Consider the following 19587-nt stretch of genomic DNA (forward strand, 5'->3'; position numbering starts at 1 on the left):
GCCCACTTTTCTTTCTTTCCTGCAATCGGGGTTAGAAAAGGGCTTGTCGCTCAGCTCCCTTAAAGGGCAAGTATCGGCACTATCCGTGTTTTTTCAGAAGCGTCTAGCACGTCTTCCTAAGGTGCGCACGTTCCTGCAGGGGGTCTGTCATATTGTGCCCCCGTACAAGCGGCCGTTAGATCCATGGGATCTGAACAGGGTACTAGTTGCTCTCCAGAAGCCGCCTTTCGAGCCTCTGAAGGAAGTTTCCTTTTCTCGCCTGTCACAGAAAGTGGCGTTTCTTGTTGCGATCACATCGCTTCGGCGAGTGTCGGAGCTGGCAGCTCTGTCATCCAAGGCTCCCTTCCTGGTGTTCCACCAGGACAAGGTAGTGCTGCGCCCCATTCCGGAGTTTCTCCCTAAGGTCGTCTCCTCGTTTCATCTTAATCAGGATATATCCTTGCCTTCCTTTTGTCCTCATCCGGTTCACCGGTATGAAAAGGACTTACGTTTGCTAGATCTGGTGAGAGCACTCAGAATCTACATTTCCCGCACGGCGCCCATGCGCCGTTCCGATGCACTTTTTGTCCTTGTCGCTGGTCCGCGCAAGGGGTTGCAGGCTTCTAAAGCCACCCTGGCTCGATGGATCAAAGAACCAATTCTAGAGGCCTACCGTTCTGCGGGGCTTCCGGTCCCTTCAGGGCTAAAAGCCCACTCAACCAGAGCCGTGGGTGCGTCCTGGGCATTACGACACCAGGCTTCGGCTCAACAGGTGTGCCAGGCAGCTACCTGGTCGAGTCTGCACACTTTCACCAAACATTATCAGGTGCATACCTATGCTTCGGCGGATGCCAGCTTAGGTAGAAGAGTCCTGCAGGCGGCAGTGACATCCCCGTAGGGGAGGGCTGTTTTGCAGCTCTAACATGAGGTATCTCTTTACCCACCCAGGGACAGCTTTTGGACGTCCCAATCGTCTGGGTCTCCCAATAGAGCGCTGAAGAAGAAGGGAATTTTGTTACTTACCGTAAATTCCTTTTCTTCTAGCTCTTATTGGGAGACCCAGCACCCGCCCTGTTGTCCTTCGGGATTTTATTGTTGTTTGCGGGTACACATGTTGTTCATGTTGAACGGTTTTTCAGTTCTCCGACGTTATTCGGAGTTAATTTGTTTAAACCAGTTATTGGCTTCCTCCTTCTTGCTTTGGCACTAAAACTGGAGAACCCGTGATACCACGGGGGGGTATAGCCAGAAGGGGAGGGGCCTTGCACTTTTTAGTGTAGTGCTTTGTGTGGCCTCCGGAGGGCAGTAGCTATACCCCCAATCGTCTGGGTCTCCCAATAAGAGCTAGAAGAAAAGGAATTTACGGTAAGTAACAAAATTCCCTTCTTGTGTATTTTGTTGTTTTTTTTTACTGCACACTTGGCTCATACGTTTGTTATGGTAGAGTGGTGGAAATTACTTTCTTTGTCGCTCCATTGGGAGACCCAGACAATTGGGTGTATAGCTTCTGCCTCCGGAGGCCACACAAAGTATTACACTTTAAAAAGTGTAACCCCACCCTCCCGTGCATCACGGGCTCCTCAGTTTTTATGCTTTGTGTTGAAGGAGGCACACATTCACTCAAGCTCCCATGTTAGTCAGCAGCAGCTGCTGATTATATCGGATGGAAGAAAAGAGGGCCCCCAGCAGGGCCCCCGGCATGCTCCCTTCTCACCCCACTAAGTCGGCGGTGCTGTTAAGGTTGAGGTACCCATTGCGGGTACAAAGGCTGGAGCCACATGCCGTTTTCCTTCCCCATCCCTTAGAGGCTCTGGGGAAGTGGGATCCTAACCGGTCATCCATGCACTGGGACCGGGCTCCCTCCGCAGCCCCTGTGGGAATCTGACGGACAGGAGACTTAGTATCATCAGGGACAGGGCCCTGCATCTAAAGGTACTCTGTGTCCCCTTGGGGATGGCGCATGGAGCGCTTGGTCTCAGACGCTGCAGCGGCTGCTGTATTTTTATGATGACCGGGACGACCGCGCCTGTTTGCCGGCCGCGGTATTAAATTTAGTCCCCGGCTTCATGCGGCCTAGTGCCATAACTCCCGCCCCCGGGCCTGCCAGTCAGGGGTAAGGGCGGGACGGTCGACCTGACGTCGACAGTGAGGGCAGGAGCACACTTTAGGTGTCCTCCTCCCCCCTCACTAATCAGTGTGGGGCACCAGATTCCCGCACTTTATTAGTCGCCGCCCACGGCTCCCTCCTCCCCTGAGAACGCTGGCAGCCATGTTTTAAACACATAAGAAAGCTGCGGAGACACCATCACGTGTTTCTCAACGCTGCCAGGAAACTAGCCAGGTCTTTCACCGGGAAGGAACAACCACGGGAAGGGCAGTCTCCAGTCAAGGAGACCACCTATACCAAACATGGTATCCATCCACAGACAGCCGTTTCGGGGTATTTGCCCCTCATCAGTGTGGAGTAGGAATCTGGCATCTGGCTAGTGGGGGCAATGCCTAGTAAAAGACTACTTAAGAAAGCATTGTTGACCTTAGGGAGATCAACATATCCACTGCGGAGACACCATCACGTGTTTCTCAACGCAGGGATTCTAGAGCATTGCCCCCTGGGAAGTATGCAAATAAGAAAGCTGCGGAGACACCATCACGTGTTTCTCAACGCTGCCAGGAAACTAGCCAGGTCTTTCACCGGGAAGGAACAACCACGGGAAGGGCAGTCTCCAGTCAAGGAGACCACCTATACCAAACATGGTATCCATCCACAGACAGCCGTTTCGGGGCTTTACTAGGCATTGCCCCCACTAGCCAGATTCCTACTCCACACTGATGAGGGGCAAATACCCCGAAACGGCTGTCTGTGGATGGATACCATGTTTGGTATAGGTGGTCTCCTTGACTGGAGACTGCCCTTCCCGTGGTTGTTCCTTCCCGGTGAAAGACCTGGCTCGTTTCCTGGCAGCGTTGAGAAACACGTGATGGTGTCTCCGCAGCTTTCTTATTTGCATACTTCCCAGGGGGCAATGCTCTAGAATCCCTGCGTTGAGAAACACGTGATGGTGTCTCCGCAGTGGATATGTTGATCTCCCTAAGGTCAACAATGCATGTTTTAAACACATTCTGCCGGTGGAGGACTTCTGGCTGCAGCTCTGGGAGACCCAAGGCAGGGAATCTGGTGGACACACACCGCTTCGGGCGGTCGGTAAGCCACACCGGTCATCCGGTGCTGGTCCCCCAAGGGTGCCGAAGTGTGTATATATATATATATATATAGATAGATAGATATATATATATATATATATATATATATATATATATATATATATATATATATATATATATATATATATATAATATATATAATATATAATTTGCATACATTTTCTCTGTTCGGCCGCATTGTTTTGCTTTTGGCTATATACCCTCAGTGATCACTCTCCTAGGAGACAACAGCATGTCGTTCACAAGGAGCAAGGGTGCCAAGCCACAGGGTTATTTTGCAACCTGTACCTCTTGTGCGGCTATGCTACCTGCAGGTTCCACCTACCCTCACTGTGAGCAATGCTCGGCCCCTGTGGCACTCGCTCAGCCGGAGCCTCGGGCACTGGTGGGACCCTCGGCTCAGGTAGAGCCACCGGCTTCCCCTGTCCAGGTGGCAGGGACAGAGTTTGCAGTTTTAGCTGAGAAACTCTCTGAGTCACTTTCACAATCCATGGCTCAGTCTATGGACAAATGGTCTGCTAAGATACTAGAAGCCTTGCAGTCCAGACCGGCCCTTACACAGGCCCCGGGCACTGCGGGATCATTGCCCCCAGGCCCCTCTCGGTCTGCGCCGCAGCGTGCTCCCGGGGTGGCCCCTAGGTATCACGTGGAGGACTCCGGCACGGACCGCAGTCCCAGACCGGCTAAGCGGGCTCGCTGGGAATCTTCCCCGACTTCATCACGCTGTTCGGGGTCTCAGCTTGAGGACTCTCTGGAGGATGAAGCGGAGGTCGCAGCCCAGGGCTCTGACCCTGACGTTGCTCTCAATCTTGATACACCTGAAGGGGACGCCATAGTAAATGACCTTATAGCGTCCATCAACCAGGTGCTAGATCTTTCTCCCCCAACTCCACCTGTAGAGGAGTCGGCTTCACAGCAGGAGAAACACCAGTTTAGGTTTCCCAAACGTACACGGAGTGCTTTTTTCGATCACTCTAACTTCAGAGATGCTGTCCAGAAGCACAGAGCTTTTCCGGACAAGCGCTTAACTAAGCGCCTTAATGACACACGTTACCCCTTCCCCTCTGACGTAGTTAAGGGTTGGGCTCAATGTCCCAAGGTGGATCCTCCAGTCTTTAGACTGGCGGCTAGATCTGTAGTATCAGTGGCTGACGGTTCATCGCTCAAGGATGCCACTGACAGGCAGATAGAGCTCCTAATGAAATCCATCTATGAAGCCACAGGCGCGTCTTTTGCCCCGGCCTTTGCAGCCGTGTGGGCACTCCAAGCTATCTCAGCTTGTCTGTCTGAGATTAATGCGGTCACACGTACCTCTGCTCCGCACGTAGCGTCTTTGACTTCTCAGGCGTCGGTATTTTCATCCTACGCCATGAATGCCGTCCTGGACTCTGCCAGCCGTACAGCGGTAGCATCCGCCAATTCGGTGGCAGTCCGCAGGGCCATGTGGTTACGCGAATGGAAGGCAGACTCTGCTTCCAAGAAGTTCTTAACCGGTTTGCCATTTTCTGGCGACCGTTTGTTTGGCGAGCGATTGGATGAAATTATTAAGCAATCCAAAGGAAAGGACTCGTCCTTACCCCAGTCCAAACCAAACAGACCTCAGCAACGGAAAATTCAAGCGAGGTTTCGGTCCTTTCGGCCCTCAGCCAGATCCCAATCCTCCTCGTCCAACAGGCCACAGAAGAGCCAGAGGAACTCTTCTGCATGGCGGTCTAAGTCACGTCCTCCAAAGACCGCCGGAGGCACCGTATCCAAGGCGGCCTCCTCATGACTTTCGGCCTCCCCAAACTGCATCCTCGGTCGGTGGCAGGCTCTCCCGCTTTGGCGACGCCTGGTGGCCACATGTCCAAGACCGATGGGTGAGAGACATTCTGTCTCACGGTTACAGGATAGAGTTCAGCTCTCGTCCTCCGACTCGTTTCTTCAGAACATCTCCGCCCCCCGAGCGAACCGATGCACTTTTTCAGGCGGTGAACACTCTGAAGACAGAAGGAGTTGTGATCCCCGTTCCCCTTCTGGAACGTGGTCGCGGTTTTTACTCCAACTTGTTCGTGGTGCCAAAAAAGGACGGATCATTCCATCCCGTTTTGGACCTCAAATTGCTCAACAGACATGTGAGAACCAGACGGTTTCGCATGGAATCTCTCCGCTCTGTCATCGCTTCGATGTCCCAAGGAGACTTCCTAGCATCGATCGACATCAAAGATGCTTATCTCCACGTGCTGATCGCACCCGAGCATCAACGCTTCCTGCGTTTCGCCATCGGGGACGAACACCTTCAGTTTGTGGCACTGCCTTTCGGCCTGGCGACAGCCCCACGGGTCTTCACCAAGGTCATGGCATCCGTTGTGGCAGTCCTACACTCTCAGGGCCACTCGGTGATCCCTTACTTGGACGATCTCCTAGTCAAGGCACCCTCCCGGGTGGCATGTCAACACAGCCTGACCGTTGCTCTGGAGACTCTCCAGAGGTTCGGGTGGATCATCAATTTCCCAAAGTCAAAATTGACTCCGACCCAATCACTGACTTACCTCGGGATGGAGTTTCATACTCTCTCAGCGATAGTCAAGCTACCGCTGGACAAACAGCGTTCGCTGCAGACAGGGGTGCACTCTCTTCTTCGAGCACAGTCACACCCTTTGAGGCGCCTTATGCACTTCCTGGGGAAGATGGTGGCAGCAATGGAGGCAGTCCCCTTTGTGCAGTTTCATCTGCGTCCACTCCAATGGGACATTCTCCGCAAATGGGACAGGAGGTCGACGTCCCTAGACAGGAACGTCTCTCTTTCTCTGGCAGCCAAAACTTCTCTTCAGTGGTGGCTTCTTCCCACTTCTCTGTCGAAGGGAAAATCCTTCCTGCCCCCATCCTGGGCTGTGGTCACGACGGACGCGAGTCTGTCGGGGTGGGGAGCGGTTTTTCTCCACCACAGGGCTCAGGGAACCTGGACTCCGACAGAGTCCTCCCTTCAGATCAATGTTCTGGAGATAAGGGCAGTGTATCTAGCCCTAAAGGCGTTCCATCGGTGGCTGGAGGGCAGGCAGATCCGCATACAGTCGGACAACGCCACGGCGGTCGCGTACATCAACCACCAGGGCGGCACGCGCAGCCGTCAAGCCTTCCAAGAAGTCCGGCGGATTCTGCTGTGGGCGGAGACCACAGCCTCCACCATCTCCGCAGTTCACATCCCGGGCGTAGAAAACTGGGAAGCAGACTTTCTCAGTCGCCAGGGCATGGACGCAGGGGAATGGTCTCTTCACCCGGACGTGTTTCAAGAGATCTGTTGCCGCTGGGGAACGCCGGACGTCGATCTCATGGCGTCTCGGCACAACAACAAAGTCCCGGCATTCATGGCACGGTCTCAGGATCACAGAGCTCTGGCGGCAGACGCATTAGTTCAGGATTGGTCGCAGTTTCGACTGCCTTATGTATTTCCTCCTCTGGCAATGCTGCCCAGAGTGTTACGCAAGATCAGGTCCGACTGCCGCCGCGCCATCCTCGTCGCTCCAGACTGGCCGAGGAGGTCGTGGTACCCGGATCTGTGGCACCTCACGGTGGGTCAACCGTGGGCACTCCCAGACCGACCAGACTTGCTGTCTCAAGGGCCATTTTTCCATCTGAATTCTGCGGCCCTCAACCTGACTGTGTGGCCATTGAGTCCTGGCTCCTAGCGTCCTCAGGGTTATCTCAAGATGTCATTGCCACCATGAGACAGGCCAGGAAACCAACGTCCGCCAAGATCTATCACAGGGCTTGGAGGATCTTCTTATCCTGGTGCTCTGATAAGGGTTTTACCCCCTGGCCGTTTGCCTTACCCACTTTTCTTTCCTTCCTTCAATCTGGAATGGACAAGGGTTTGTCTCTCGGCTCTCTCAAGGGACAAGTATCGGCGCCTTCCGTGTTTTTTCAAAAACGTCTAGCCAGGCTTCCGCAGGTCCGCATGTTCCTGCAGGGAGTTTGCCACATAGTCCCACCTTACAAGCGGCCGCTGGAACCCTGGGATCTTAACAGGGTTCTAAGGGCTCTTCAGAAACCACTTTTCGAGCCACTGCGGGATGTCTCTCTATCACGTCTTTCGCAGAAGGTGGCTTTTCTAGTGGCAGTTACATCGCTCCGTAGAGTGTCGGAGCTTGCAGCGCTGTCATGCAAAGCCCCCTTCCTGGTTTTTCACCAGGATAAGGTGGTTCTGCGTCCGGTCCCGGAATTCCTTCCTAAGGTGGTATCCCCGTTTCATCTCAATCAGGATATCTCCTTCCCTTCATTTTGCCCTCATCCAGTTCACCAATGTGAAAAGGATTTGCACTTGTTAGATCTAGTGAGAGCACTCCGGCTCTACGTGTCTCGCACGGCGCCACTGCGCCGTTCTGATGCGCTCTTTGTCCTTGTCGCTGGCCAGCGTAAGGGGTCGCAGGCTTCCAGGTCAACCTTGGCTCGGTGGATCAAGGAACAGATTTTTGAAGCCTACCGTTCTTCTGGGCTTCCGATTCCTTCAGGGCTGAAAGCCCATTCTACCAGAGCCGTGGGTGCGTCCTGGGCATTGCGGCACCGGGCTACGGCTCAGCAGGTGTGTCAGGCGGCTACCTGGTCTAGTCTGCACACTTTCACAAAACACTATCAGGTGCATACCTATGCTTCGGCAGATGCCAGTCTAGGTAGGCGAGCCCTTCAGGCGGCGGTTGCCCACCTGTAAGAGGGGGCCGTTTTCGGCTCTTTTTATCGGGGTATTCTTTTACCCACCCAGGGACTGCTTTTGGACGTCCCAATTGTCTGGGTCTCCCAATGGAGCGACAAAGAAGAAGGGAATTTTGTTTACTTACCGTAAATTCCTTTTCTTCTAGCTCCTATTGGGAGACCCAGCACCCGCCTCTGTTCCCTTCGGGCTGTTTGTTCTTTTGTGTACACATGTTGTTCATGTTGAATTGTTCTTTTGGTTCATGGTTCAGTTCTCCGAACATCCTTCGGATTGAATTTACCTTAGACCAATTTATAAGTTTACCTCCTTCCTGCTTTTGCACCAAAACTGAGGAGCCCGTGATGCACGGGAGGGTGTATAGGCAGAGGGGAGGGGTTACACTTTTTAAAGTGTAATACTTTGTGTGGCCTCCGGAGGCAGAAGCTATACACCCAATTGTCTGGGTCTCCCAATAGGAGCTAGAAGAAAAGGAATTTACGGTAAGTAAACAAAATTCCCTTCTTTGATAGTGAACGATGTCCCAGTGCTTCGCTAGTTTTCTTGAACTTTGGGCGTTATAACTGACTAAACTTTTTTGTATTGGTGAAATATATTTGCAGAAGCAGAAACGTTTCAGAAGAAACTTGATGAAACCACAGTTTTGTTACGGGAACTTCAGGAGGTGCAAAATGATCGTCTGAGTACAAAGCCGCCTCTTAACATGGTGTGTCTGCTTGCACCATCAACCAAGGAACTCCAGATCGGTAAGTTTTAAGATTGAAATGCCTGTAAAAATGTCTTGAAATGGCTTAAAGTGACTCTGTTGAAGCAAAAGTGATCTCTTAGGAATCTTGGAAATTTGCATTCAAGAGTAAAGTAAAAAAAAAAAAAGTGTACATTACATGAGTGTAGTAGGTCACCCATAAGTTGGAATCACATACTGATATTTTTTTTTTTTTTTGCTCTAAATTAGCATAATTGCCTGTGCAATTTTACCTTTATGACGACGACGTGTTACCTTTTGAGCCATCATAAGTAGAATGAGGCTAGGACAACGCACCGGGCCAAGGACTATCAGGTTTAGTAAATGTAATCACATCTTCACACTTTGTTTTTGTTAACAGCTGAAAAGGTTCATGAAAACCTGAAGGCTTTAGCCCAGCAGGTGCACCCGGGAGACATTGTTAGTGTTCACGGCATCCGGAAGGCAATGGGCATAGTCGCCCCTTACATCGACCCCGAAGAGATGGCGGTGGATCTGACAGCAGGTACAGCAACACAATATACGGCTGTCCTAAAAGTGTTAGATATTTTTTAACACTTATCCACTTAAGTCTCCCAATACGTACATTTTACCTTTTCTCAACAGGCCCTCAAGATGGCACTGTGCTTTGTAGCACTGGAAACGAGTGCCCACCAATGGGGACGTAAAGCTGGAGAAAATCTACAAAGACTTGTAAATTAATATGTACCTTTTTATCTTTTAATACCAATAAACACAGGTTCATGGTTTTGATAAATTCTGTCTTAAGTTTTTCTGGGTAAAAAAAATGGGACCTATAACATTTTTGCACAAATTTGGTTCATTGTCCATTTATCCTGTGCTCCTTGAGGAGATTGAATCTACCCCCATTCACTATAATGGGTCACTTTGAGCTCCACTCAATCCCTGTCTCTTTCCAGCAGTATAAGTGGATGCAATAGCTCAGTCTCTTGTCTGCCTTGAGGAGAAAAAAAAAGGACACCGATAGAACCAAAGCGACTCCCTCCTTATACCGAATGGGAGAAACCTAGATACAATGCTCAACGCAGAACCGTATAAATGTTAAAACTGAGCCTTACCTGTATTGTGAGTTCATCACAGCCCTTTGCATCACACTATATATTAAGCTAGAACTTTCTCTGACTTTGCCAAAATGGACCCAGTAGATACATTTTGTGCATTCTTCAGGAGCTGGATAGGGTCGTAGGTTGGGGAGATACTCCTCTTGTTCGTTTGTTTTTTTTAACCATAAAGAATAATATTGTCTATGCTATTCAATACAGAGAAAACTTGTAAACAGGATCTGCAATACACTGTGTTCCAAATTATTATGCAAAAAATATTTTTTCATATTTTCCTAAATTAACTTTATCTATTGAAGTCATTGTTATTTTCCAGTCATCTACTATTCGAGTATAATTGAAATGTTTTTGAACAAACTGCCTATGAAAACAGTATATTTTTAAAAATAATAAACACTCAAAATGCATGTTCCAAATTATTATGCACAGCAGAGTTTTCAACCTTATTTATTTTTATTTTGAAAAACAAAATGGTCAATTGTGAAATTATAAGCATTATCAGCTTATTACAAAATGAAATCAAACAGTTTTCAAGTCAAAACTTAATTCTAGGTGATGTTACATTTACACATAGGACCCCTTGTTTGAAAGCAGCTTCTGAACTTTCTCGTCCATTGAATTTGTCAGTTTTTGGATGGTTTCTGCTTCAATTGTTTTGCATGTGGGCAGAATACCCTCCCAGAGCTGTTGCTTAGATGTGAACTGCCTCCCGCCATCATAGACACTCCTTTTGATGATGCTCCAGAGGTTCTCAATGGTGTTGAGGTCAGGGGGAGAGGGAGGCCACACCATAAGTTTGTCCTCTTTTATGCCCATAGCAGCCAGAGATGCAGATGTGTTATTTGCAGCATGAAAATGATCTTGCTGCGGAATGCACGGTTCTTCCTCCTGAACCATGGCAGGAAGTGCTGTTTTAGAAACTCCACATAGATTATGGAGTTCATCTTTACCTCTTCAGGGATCCTAAAGGGGCTGACAATCTCTCCCCATGATTCCAGCCCAAAACATTACTCCACCTCCTCCTTGTTGGCGCCTTAGCCGTGTTTTCATGGGGTGTCCATCAACCAGCCATCCTCCACTCCATCCATCTGGACCATCGAGCGTTGCACGGCCCTCATCAGTTTCTGCTCGTATGCAGTGGATAGAGGTGGTCAACAGGATGGCTTACGCACAGCAGCAAACCTCTGAAGGACCCAGCATCTTGTTGTTCGGGGGATGTTGGAGGCACCAGCAGCTTCAAAAACTTGTCTGCTGCTATGACAAGGCATTTTAGCAGCTGCTCTTTTAACCTGACGCAATTGCCTGTTGGAAAGTCCTCAATTTCTCCTTATCAGCACGCACACGTGTGTGCTGTGAATCAGCTACATACTTCTTGATTGTGCGATGATCATGATGAAGTGTCTTGGCAATGTTGATTGTAGTCATGCCTTGACCTAAATACTCCACAATTTGTTGCTTCTCAGCAGCCGACACATCCTTTTTCTTTCCCATTTTGACAAAAAATGTAAGCTGCTTAATAATGTGGAACAGCCTTCTTAAGTAGTCTTGCCTTTATTTGTACACACCTTCCAAACTAATTTGCACAGGTCTCTGCAATTGCTTTCAGTGATATAAAGAGCCCTGACACACATCACCATCAATGAGTTTAAATGACAAACAAAAAATTTCTAACCTTATCACTCCTAAACTCTTTTTGCATAATAATTTGGAACACAGTGTAGATTAAAGGTACCGTCACACTAAGCGACGCTCCAGCGATCGCACCAGCAACCTGACCTGGCAGGGATCGCTGGAGCGTCGCTACACGGGTTGCTGGAGAGCTGTCACACAGGCAGATCTCACCAGTGACCAGCCAGCAGCACACGTGGAAGCGATGCTGCGCTTGGTAACACGTGGTCATGGTAGGCGCTGCCTCTGATGACCCACTCCACCACCACTGCACCCCCGTTCCCCGCAGCCATCAGACTATAAGATGCACCCCCCACTTTTCCCCAAAATTTGGGGGGGAAAAAAGTGCATCTTATAGTCCAAAAAATACGGTATATTCTGACATGATGTGGACACTTAGAGGGAAACTCTTCAGTTATAGGTGAGTGATTGAAACCGTTATACATGGATTAATTATCACAGAGGTCGGTGATTTTTCTCCGATCTAAAAAATATGGAGCTAGAAGAAAAGGAATTTACGGTAAGTAAACAAAATTCCCTTTTTTTTTCATCAATGTTTTGGATCAGAGCTTTGTTAGTTTTGATCAGTGGCTGCCCTGTAAGTTCATCCTGATTTCCTAGCTGGAGAAACATTTCTTGTGGTGACATACATTAGTTGTAAATTCACCGCATTCATTAAGAGGCGTGTGCAACTTTAGTTTTTTAAATTCTGATATTCATTACAGAGACTCATCCGGGCCCTTCATTACTTAACCACAACATATACCATGAATACATTGGCCCAGCACTGGGACTGAACATCTAGAGCTGCCAGTTCAATTTACTCATATTGCCCGCCTCCAGCAGCCTCATCGGTGATCTGTGGCCGCTGAATGGTAGCCCTGTGCGCACTACCATTTACATGATGGCGGCTGCAGTTTTTCTTCGGCTAGTCGATCTAGCATGGAGATGCATCATGCTATAATGAGGACAAAGCACCTGCCGGCTAATCAAGAAAGAAGCCAGGGATCCTGTCAAGTTGGAGCAAATTTGCAGGGTTCCCATCAAGCGGCTACTAAAGATGAGCGAGTTTCGAAATACTCGGAATCGCGATACTCATAAGTACTGTCTAATACTCGCATATGCATTCCGAATAGTGTGTTCAATGCAAGTCTATAGGGAATACTCGCAATATAATGAGTAACTCGAATGCCGCACTATTCACTACTCACACGAATAGTATTGAATTCGGGTTGCTCGTTACATTGCGAGTATTCCCCATTGACTTGCATTGCACATGCTATTCGGAACGAATACGCGAGTATTACACAGTACTCGTTACGAGTATCGCGAAACCGAGTATTTCGAAACTCGCTAATCATTAACAGACATATATTTCTTGGACGCAGCCCCTTTGACTTGATTTGCGGCACTATGGATTTGCAGTGAGCTGTGTATGTGGCCCCTTCTCCAATTCCAGCAGTGGCACCCACACTGATTAGACACTTATACATGTCCTAAATGTCCAAGAAAAGCCACTTTTATTGAGCCTTTCTGAATTTACCATCAAGTGAACTTCTATACTATGACCGCAGCCTATGCACAGTCTTAGGACAATATCACCAGCCCGTACATAATACATTATTACAGTGGGGGGGGGGGGAGTACTTAGTCGGCCACCAATTGTGCAAGTTCTCCCACTTATAAAGATGAGGTCGGCCTGTAATTGACATCATAGATAGACCACAACTATGAGAGACAAAATGAGAAAAAAAAATCCAGAAAATCACCGCGTCTGATTTGGCAAGATTTGTTTTGCAAATTATGGTGGAAAATAAGTATTTGGTCAATAACAAAAGTTCATCTCAATATTTTGTTATATCCTTTGTTGGCAATGACAGAGGTCAGACGTTTTCTGTAAGTCTTCACAAGGTTGGCACACACTGTTGGTGGTATGTTGGCCCATTCCTCCATGCAGAACTCTAGAGCAGTGATGTGTTGGGCCTGTCGCTGGGCAACACGGAGTTTCAACTCCCTCAAAGGTTTTCTTTGGGGTTGAGATCTGGAGACTGGCTAGGCCACTCCTTCTTTGCCCTGGTGGTGTGCTTGGGATCATTATCATGCTGAAAGACCCAGCCACATTTCATCTTCAATGCCATTGGTGATGGAAGGAGGTTTGCACTCAAAATCTCACGACACATGACCCCATTCATTCTTTCATGTACACGGATCAGTCATCCCGCTCCCTTTGCAGAGAAACAGCCCCAAAGCATGATGTTGCCACTCCATGCTTCACAGTAGGTATGGTGTTCTTTGGATGCAACTCAGCATTCTGTCTCCTCCAAACACGACCAGTTGTGTTTTTACCAAACAGTTCTACTTTGCCTTCATCAGACCATATGACATTCACCCAATACTCTTCTGGATAATCCAATGCTCTCTAGGAATCTAGCAAACTTCAGACAGGCCCAGACATGTACTGGCTTAAGCAGGATCTGAGTCCTTGGCGGCGTAGTGTGTTACTGATGGTAGCCTTTGTTACGGTGGTTCCAGCTCTATGCAGGTCATTCACTATGTCCCTTCCGTGAAGAAAAAACAAAAAGCCAGCACTAAATGTGCACTTCAGCACTAAAAATTCCAAACTGTACTTATTATAAAAAATTTTGAGATTTTTGGCAAAAAATTGCAATTTCTTGAGCTACCTCGCCACGTCACGGCAAATCTCATTTGGGGCAGTCCTACACTAAAATATTTTTATAAAATGTGCCATACGGCCTCATATGAATAGTAGAACTGCTCTTAGTAGCACTCACCTGGTCTATTTCAATCCGGTACCCATGACTGAGTCCCGCCCACAGCCATGATTCAGTCATGGGTATGGGATTGAAATAGACCAGGTGAATGCTGCTAAGAGCAGTTCTACTATTTCATATGTGAGGCCGTTTGGCACATTTTATAAAAATATTTTAGTGTTAGGACTGCCCCAACAGAGATTTGCCGTGAAGTGGCGGGGTGGCTCAAGAAATTGCAATTTTTTTGCCAAAAATCTCATATTTATAATAAGTACAGTTGGAATTTTTTAGTGCTGTAGTGCACATTTATTGCTAGCTCTTTTGTTTTTTCTATGTCCCTTCTGTGTGGTTCTGGGATATTTACTCACCGTTCTTGTGATCATTTTGACTTCACGGGGTGAGATATTGATCCCAGAGTTGATTTCATCACACCAAGCTGCTTGCCTATTGCAGATTCAGTCTTCCCAGCCTGGTGCAGGGGTACAGTTTTGTTTCTGGTGTCCTTTGACAGCTCTTTGGTCTTCACCATAGTGGAGTTTAGAGAGTGTTTGCAGTTGTGGACCGGTGTCTTTTATACTGATAAGTTCAAACAGGAGCCTTTACTACGGGTAAATGAGTGGAGGACAGAGGAAGTTACAGGTCTGTGACAGCCAGAAATCTTGCATGTTTTTAGATGACTAAATACTTCTTTTCCACCATAATTTGCAAAAAAAAGTCTTGCCAAATCAGACAAGGTGATTTTCTGGATTTGTTTTCTCATTTTGTCTCTCATAGTTGTGATCTATCTATGATGTCAATTACAGGCCTCCCTCATCTTTTTAAGTGGGAGAACTTGCACAATTGGTGGCTGACTAAATACTATTCCCCCCCCCTCCTTCACAGGATATACAGATACCAATTGTACCCACAGGCAAATCAATGATTAATAATTGTGCAATACAAATAATTTCTTGTAATTGACCTACAGAATATGTTTTAATCCACAGCTGGATAAAATTGAGAGATGTTTGCCACAATCAAAACAATGACAAAAAGACATTAAATTACATAGTAATTAGTCATACATGGTACATAAGAGGGAATCGGCATAATAAATAGAAAACAATTGACTTACATGGTTTACAAAAACTATTAATACAATATCTTGTGTCTGACAAAAAGTTCCACAGCATAAACAAACATGTATGACAGAGGCGCAGAAGTGTTATTCATTGTAGGGGAGCAGGACTATAATTACGGTCTTAAACCTAAGCCAGGCAGGCAGACGAGGCGCCTAACTGATCACGATGGCTCCCGCTGTGCAGTCTGGGGGCATCGTGCTAGACATGTACATATTCTTTACACCACCTCTTGCTTTACCTAACTAAAATGGAGACTGGCCTGAGTCATCAAGAATTGGATGTTTACGTCAGTCTTACTGAGTTGGGTGCCGGAGTCATTAATCCCCGCACCTCACCACAAATCTTACTGCAGTCAGAGTATTCTGGCGTATTGGTCACTATAGTTGGTCATGAATCAGACGACCTGGCGTGTCACACTCCCGTTATGTCGAGTTCTACTCGTATTGGCGTAATTGAATAAAAAAATTTAAAAAAACAAAGTATGATCCTTGATGAATCAGGCAGTTAGGCTCAGCACACACGGCGAGTAATACAGAGTAAGTGGAATGCGATGAAAAAAAAAATCACATTCCACTCGGACCAATATTACTCTATGGGCCCGCTCCCATGAGTGATGGTTTCCTCAGTCCTAATCGGACCGAGAAAACAGTCGCAGCATGCTGTGGGTGGAATGCGATCTTGTTCCACTCGTACCCATTCAAGTCTAAGTGGCGAGAGAAGCATTGCATTGCACTCGCGTTACACCGGTGTAACACGAGAGCAGTGTGATTCTTGCATCAGCCGGTACCGGAGGCAATAGGGAGAGAAATACCTCCCTCTCCTCCACAGCGTTGGCCCTCCCCTCCGCAACTGTGGTCTGATCGCATGATTGGATCGCATCAATCCCCGTGTGGCCTCGGCCTTAGGGTTGTTTTTGCTCATCTCTAATGCAGCTATGTTATAGAGCAAATAAAATATTTTAATATCTTAAAACTTGTGGTTTTAAGAGAATAACAATTCTGGGTGATTTTGCTTCTTGTAAATCCAGCAACATGCCAGCTACTATTATCTTCTAAATGCAAGAAAGGGGATAAAACATTAAATTATACTCCCCTAGTCCCTGCACTCGCCTGTCCTGGCCTTGGCGTCTTTTTCTGCCACATCACAGGGGTCTTCAGCCTTTTGGCACTGAGTAACATCATGACGTTTTGATACTTAGTCAGTGCAAAGAGGGCGAAGAGCAAAGCTGCCTGGCTGCGGTGAGTATAGTTTGATTCCTATTTCTTTTAACCCATGTTTATAGAGGCAGATCCCAGAGCATAATAATCAGGCAGTTATGTTTTGCAACAAATAATTTTAATGGGAAGAAAACTAAAGGATTGTTTCACAAGACTTTATAGTATATGGAATAAAGAGTAGGCTATGATGCCATCTCTCTCTATCTGTAGAATGGGGGTCCCTAATACCCTGTTCCCGCTTGCGTTCAACCACTAATGAGTGACAGCACATGTTCCAGTCTTCCCAATTTATTGCTGTGGGATTTCTGAATCTAGTGACCATACTCAATTTACTGCAATGGGAGTTCTGAGAGCGCCAGTACATGTGCCACCACGTCTGCTGGTGATCGGCTCACAGCCTGACGCCTCTTTCACACGTCTGTGAAAATCACGCACGTTTTTTCATGGACGTGTCAAAGGTGCGTATTGCTCTCAGTGTGTCGTGTTTATGGCACACGTGTATTCTCCATGTGCTATCCGTGATCACACACTGAGAACAGGAACTTTCTGCTCACCTGTCCCTGGCGTTGCGGTCCGTGGTGCTGATCTACAGTCTCCGTTCCTGCCCACTCCCAGCTGCTTCTGCTTCCGGCCTGTAGTGGAGTGAATATGTGATGAGCATAATGAGCGGGGGTCGTAAGCAAGAGACAGCAGCGCGGGAGAATAGAAATTCCTTTTAATTCACAGATGTGTGTTTTCTCTGGTGCGTGTCACATGGATTACATCCGTGTGACACCCGTGATGTCGGAGGAAAAACGGACATGTCTATGTGTGGAGCACACGGACACACGTATGCTCCACACGGTCCAAGGGAAAACATGCACGTGAGTGCAGACCCATTGAGTTTAATTGGTCCATTTCCTCCTGTGCTGGAGAACCAACAGGTACCGGAGACCCAACAGGTACCAGAGACACGGACGTGTGAAGGAGGCCTGAAATGGAGAACTCCTATGCTGGAGAGAGATGGACATTACCACTCACAGCATTTTCTACACATAATTCAATAAATATCTTTAAGAAAACTCCTTAAAATCTGACTCTTTGGAAACTTGAAGAACAAAGGCCCCGATTCATCAAAGCAATTGTGCCAATAATCTGCTCTAACTAGTCGTGAAAAAAAAATTGACTTAGGACATTAATTGTTGAAGAGCTGTGATATTCCTGACTGGAGTAAGATTTCTGTTTTTATATATTTTTACTGACAGAGAAACAACCAACGAAAGGATATTACAAAAATAAAAAAAAAATGTGGGAAGGGAAAGGATTTGATGACTAGGTGCACAACGCTCCCGATACAAGCTGCTATCATACTGAACATCTCTGGTCTTTATGAATTGGAGCCAAAATAGTTAAAATAAGAAGTAAAACAAGTGATAAAATACTGTTAAGTCCATCAGAATTTAGACAATTCACAGAGAAGGGCGGATTCCTGAAAAAACAAACAATGATCAGGATGGTGAAGTCTGGTGTGGAGACTTTCCGGTATTCACCATGGTTCTCTCAAGCGCACATATAACTAGTGGGAATCTTCTGCAACTGATAAATACTGTATTTCAATAAAAATGACTACAACGCTATATACACATATTCCAGCATATAAGGAAGGAAGCTCGTCACCCCATTCACTACAATAGGGTTGTGAGAATGGCTCCTGCTTAGAGACGCTACAGCAGTGCATGACTGTACATAACCACAGCGCTTCTGGTTAATATAACCACAGACTGTGAAACATTTCTCCTGTCGGCAGGGACAATAGCACTAAAAGTAATCGATGCAGCTCGACACTGATCTGTCTGAAGTCGGAGGCATTTCTTGCTCCGTGGCAGTGAATAAGAAGTATGGCTGTCACTGCTCTACGTCCCTTTTACAGCCATTCTTCGATGCTCTGCGTGGGCATGTTTTAATTAAAAAACATTATAAAGTTTTCTCTTTTAAATCTTAAGATAACAGTGAAATAAAATACAACTCGAGTGACGCCGATTGCCAACGTGTGGAGTGTTGGTTACAACTATTGCGGACACAACTGCCTTGTTCCTTCTAGTTTCAGTGTTTTCAGTCTTAATTAGTACACCCCCCCCCCCCCCAACCAGGCCATGGGTTCACATATAACCAAACTCGCAGTTAATAGTCTATTATACTCCACAGTTTTTATCCACCCAAAAAAAGCTAAAATCAGTGAAAAAAAAATCCAACATCCGAACTGATGTCTTGTATTACTGTAGGGCAAAGGAACAAGTCTGGGAATTGTCAATGTAATCCATCATATGTAATCTTCCGCTGGAATCTTACAAGACTAGATCCTCGCTTTCCAACAAGAACACAGATGGATCTCCACCAGTTTCTTAAGGCATGTAGATGTATTCGGCGTTGACATCCCCGCATTTCGTCAATGCTGTACCGGTCTTCCCGGAAGGCTCAGATTTGGCACAAACATCTTATACCTGCTCCGAACCTTTCATTATTAGTTCCTATTTCTTGAAATAACGCAATTACAGTCCTGTAAACTAACCTTGAGGTATAATCCACCCTTTCGTTTGGCATACCCAACCTCCACTGTTGGGTAAAAAATACTGTATATGTAAGTAAAATTCCACAATTTCTAATGCAAGATATTAGAAATATTGGCTACTGTTTTGGTAAAGGGCATCCCTTTCAGGCGGATGCTCACTTTACTTGGCAAAGTCTTCATATAACATTAGGCAGCATAGAAAACTTTCCTCCATACATTTAAAATCTTCAGGTAAAATAATCAGGTGTAAAGTCAGTTTATGGCAATGCTTTGCGATTTGGCCATGTCTGTGCAAACAAAGTACGTCCGGAGCTCTCCCTTCCCTTTAACATTGATCAGACCTCGGCATTCGCAGGAATAACCCAATCCTTCCAAAATCCGGCATGTCTCTTCTGTCACCTGGAAAGAATAAAAGACACATATACAATCACAAAGCAAGTGGTGATAATGGAACAAGACTAATCTTTGATTTTGCTTCTTTTTTTCCTATTTGACTTAATGTACATGTCATTTCACCAAAATCTGACTGGGTTATTGTGCAAGAGCC

General features: G+C 46.9%; 2 protein-coding genes across 8 annotated transcripts in view; one reads left to right on the forward strand and one right to left on the reverse strand.

Annotated features, from left to right (window-relative positions):
• The window catches only part of BRD7 (bromodomain containing 7), a 161801-nt gene extending 152411 nt beyond the window's left edge, over positions 1-9390 (forward strand). Inside the window, exons 14-16 of the mRNA XM_075325740.1 lie at positions 8491-8634; positions 8995-9138; positions 9240-9390. Of these exons, the coding sequence (XP_075181855.1) occupies positions 8491-8634; positions 8995-9138; positions 9240-9301 (350 nt within the window). The 3' untranslated portion in view covers positions 9302-9390. The remainder of the gene's footprint in view (positions 1-8490; positions 8635-8994; positions 9139-9239) is intronic.
• A 5638-nt stretch (positions 9391-15028) lies between these two features.
• ADCY7 (adenylate cyclase 7) overlaps positions 15029-19587 on the reverse strand; it is a 225804-nt gene continuing 221245 nt past the window's right edge. For all 7 annotated transcript variants that reach the window (XM_075325745.1, XM_075325741.1, XM_075325742.1 and 4 more), the window contains one exon: positions 15029-19439. In XM_075325745.1, coding sequence (XP_075181860.1) covers positions 19293-19439 — 147 coding nt within the window. In that variant the 3' untranslated portion in view covers positions 15029-19292. The remainder of the gene's footprint in view (positions 19440-19587) is intronic.

The sequence above is a fragment of the Anomaloglossus baeobatrachus genome, chromosome 10 (genome assembly GCF_048569485.1).
Source record: "Anomaloglossus baeobatrachus isolate aAnoBae1 chromosome 10, aAnoBae1.hap1, whole genome shotgun sequence".
Lineage (NCBI taxonomy): Eukaryota > Metazoa > Chordata > Amphibia > Anura > Aromobatidae > Anomaloglossus > Anomaloglossus baeobatrachus.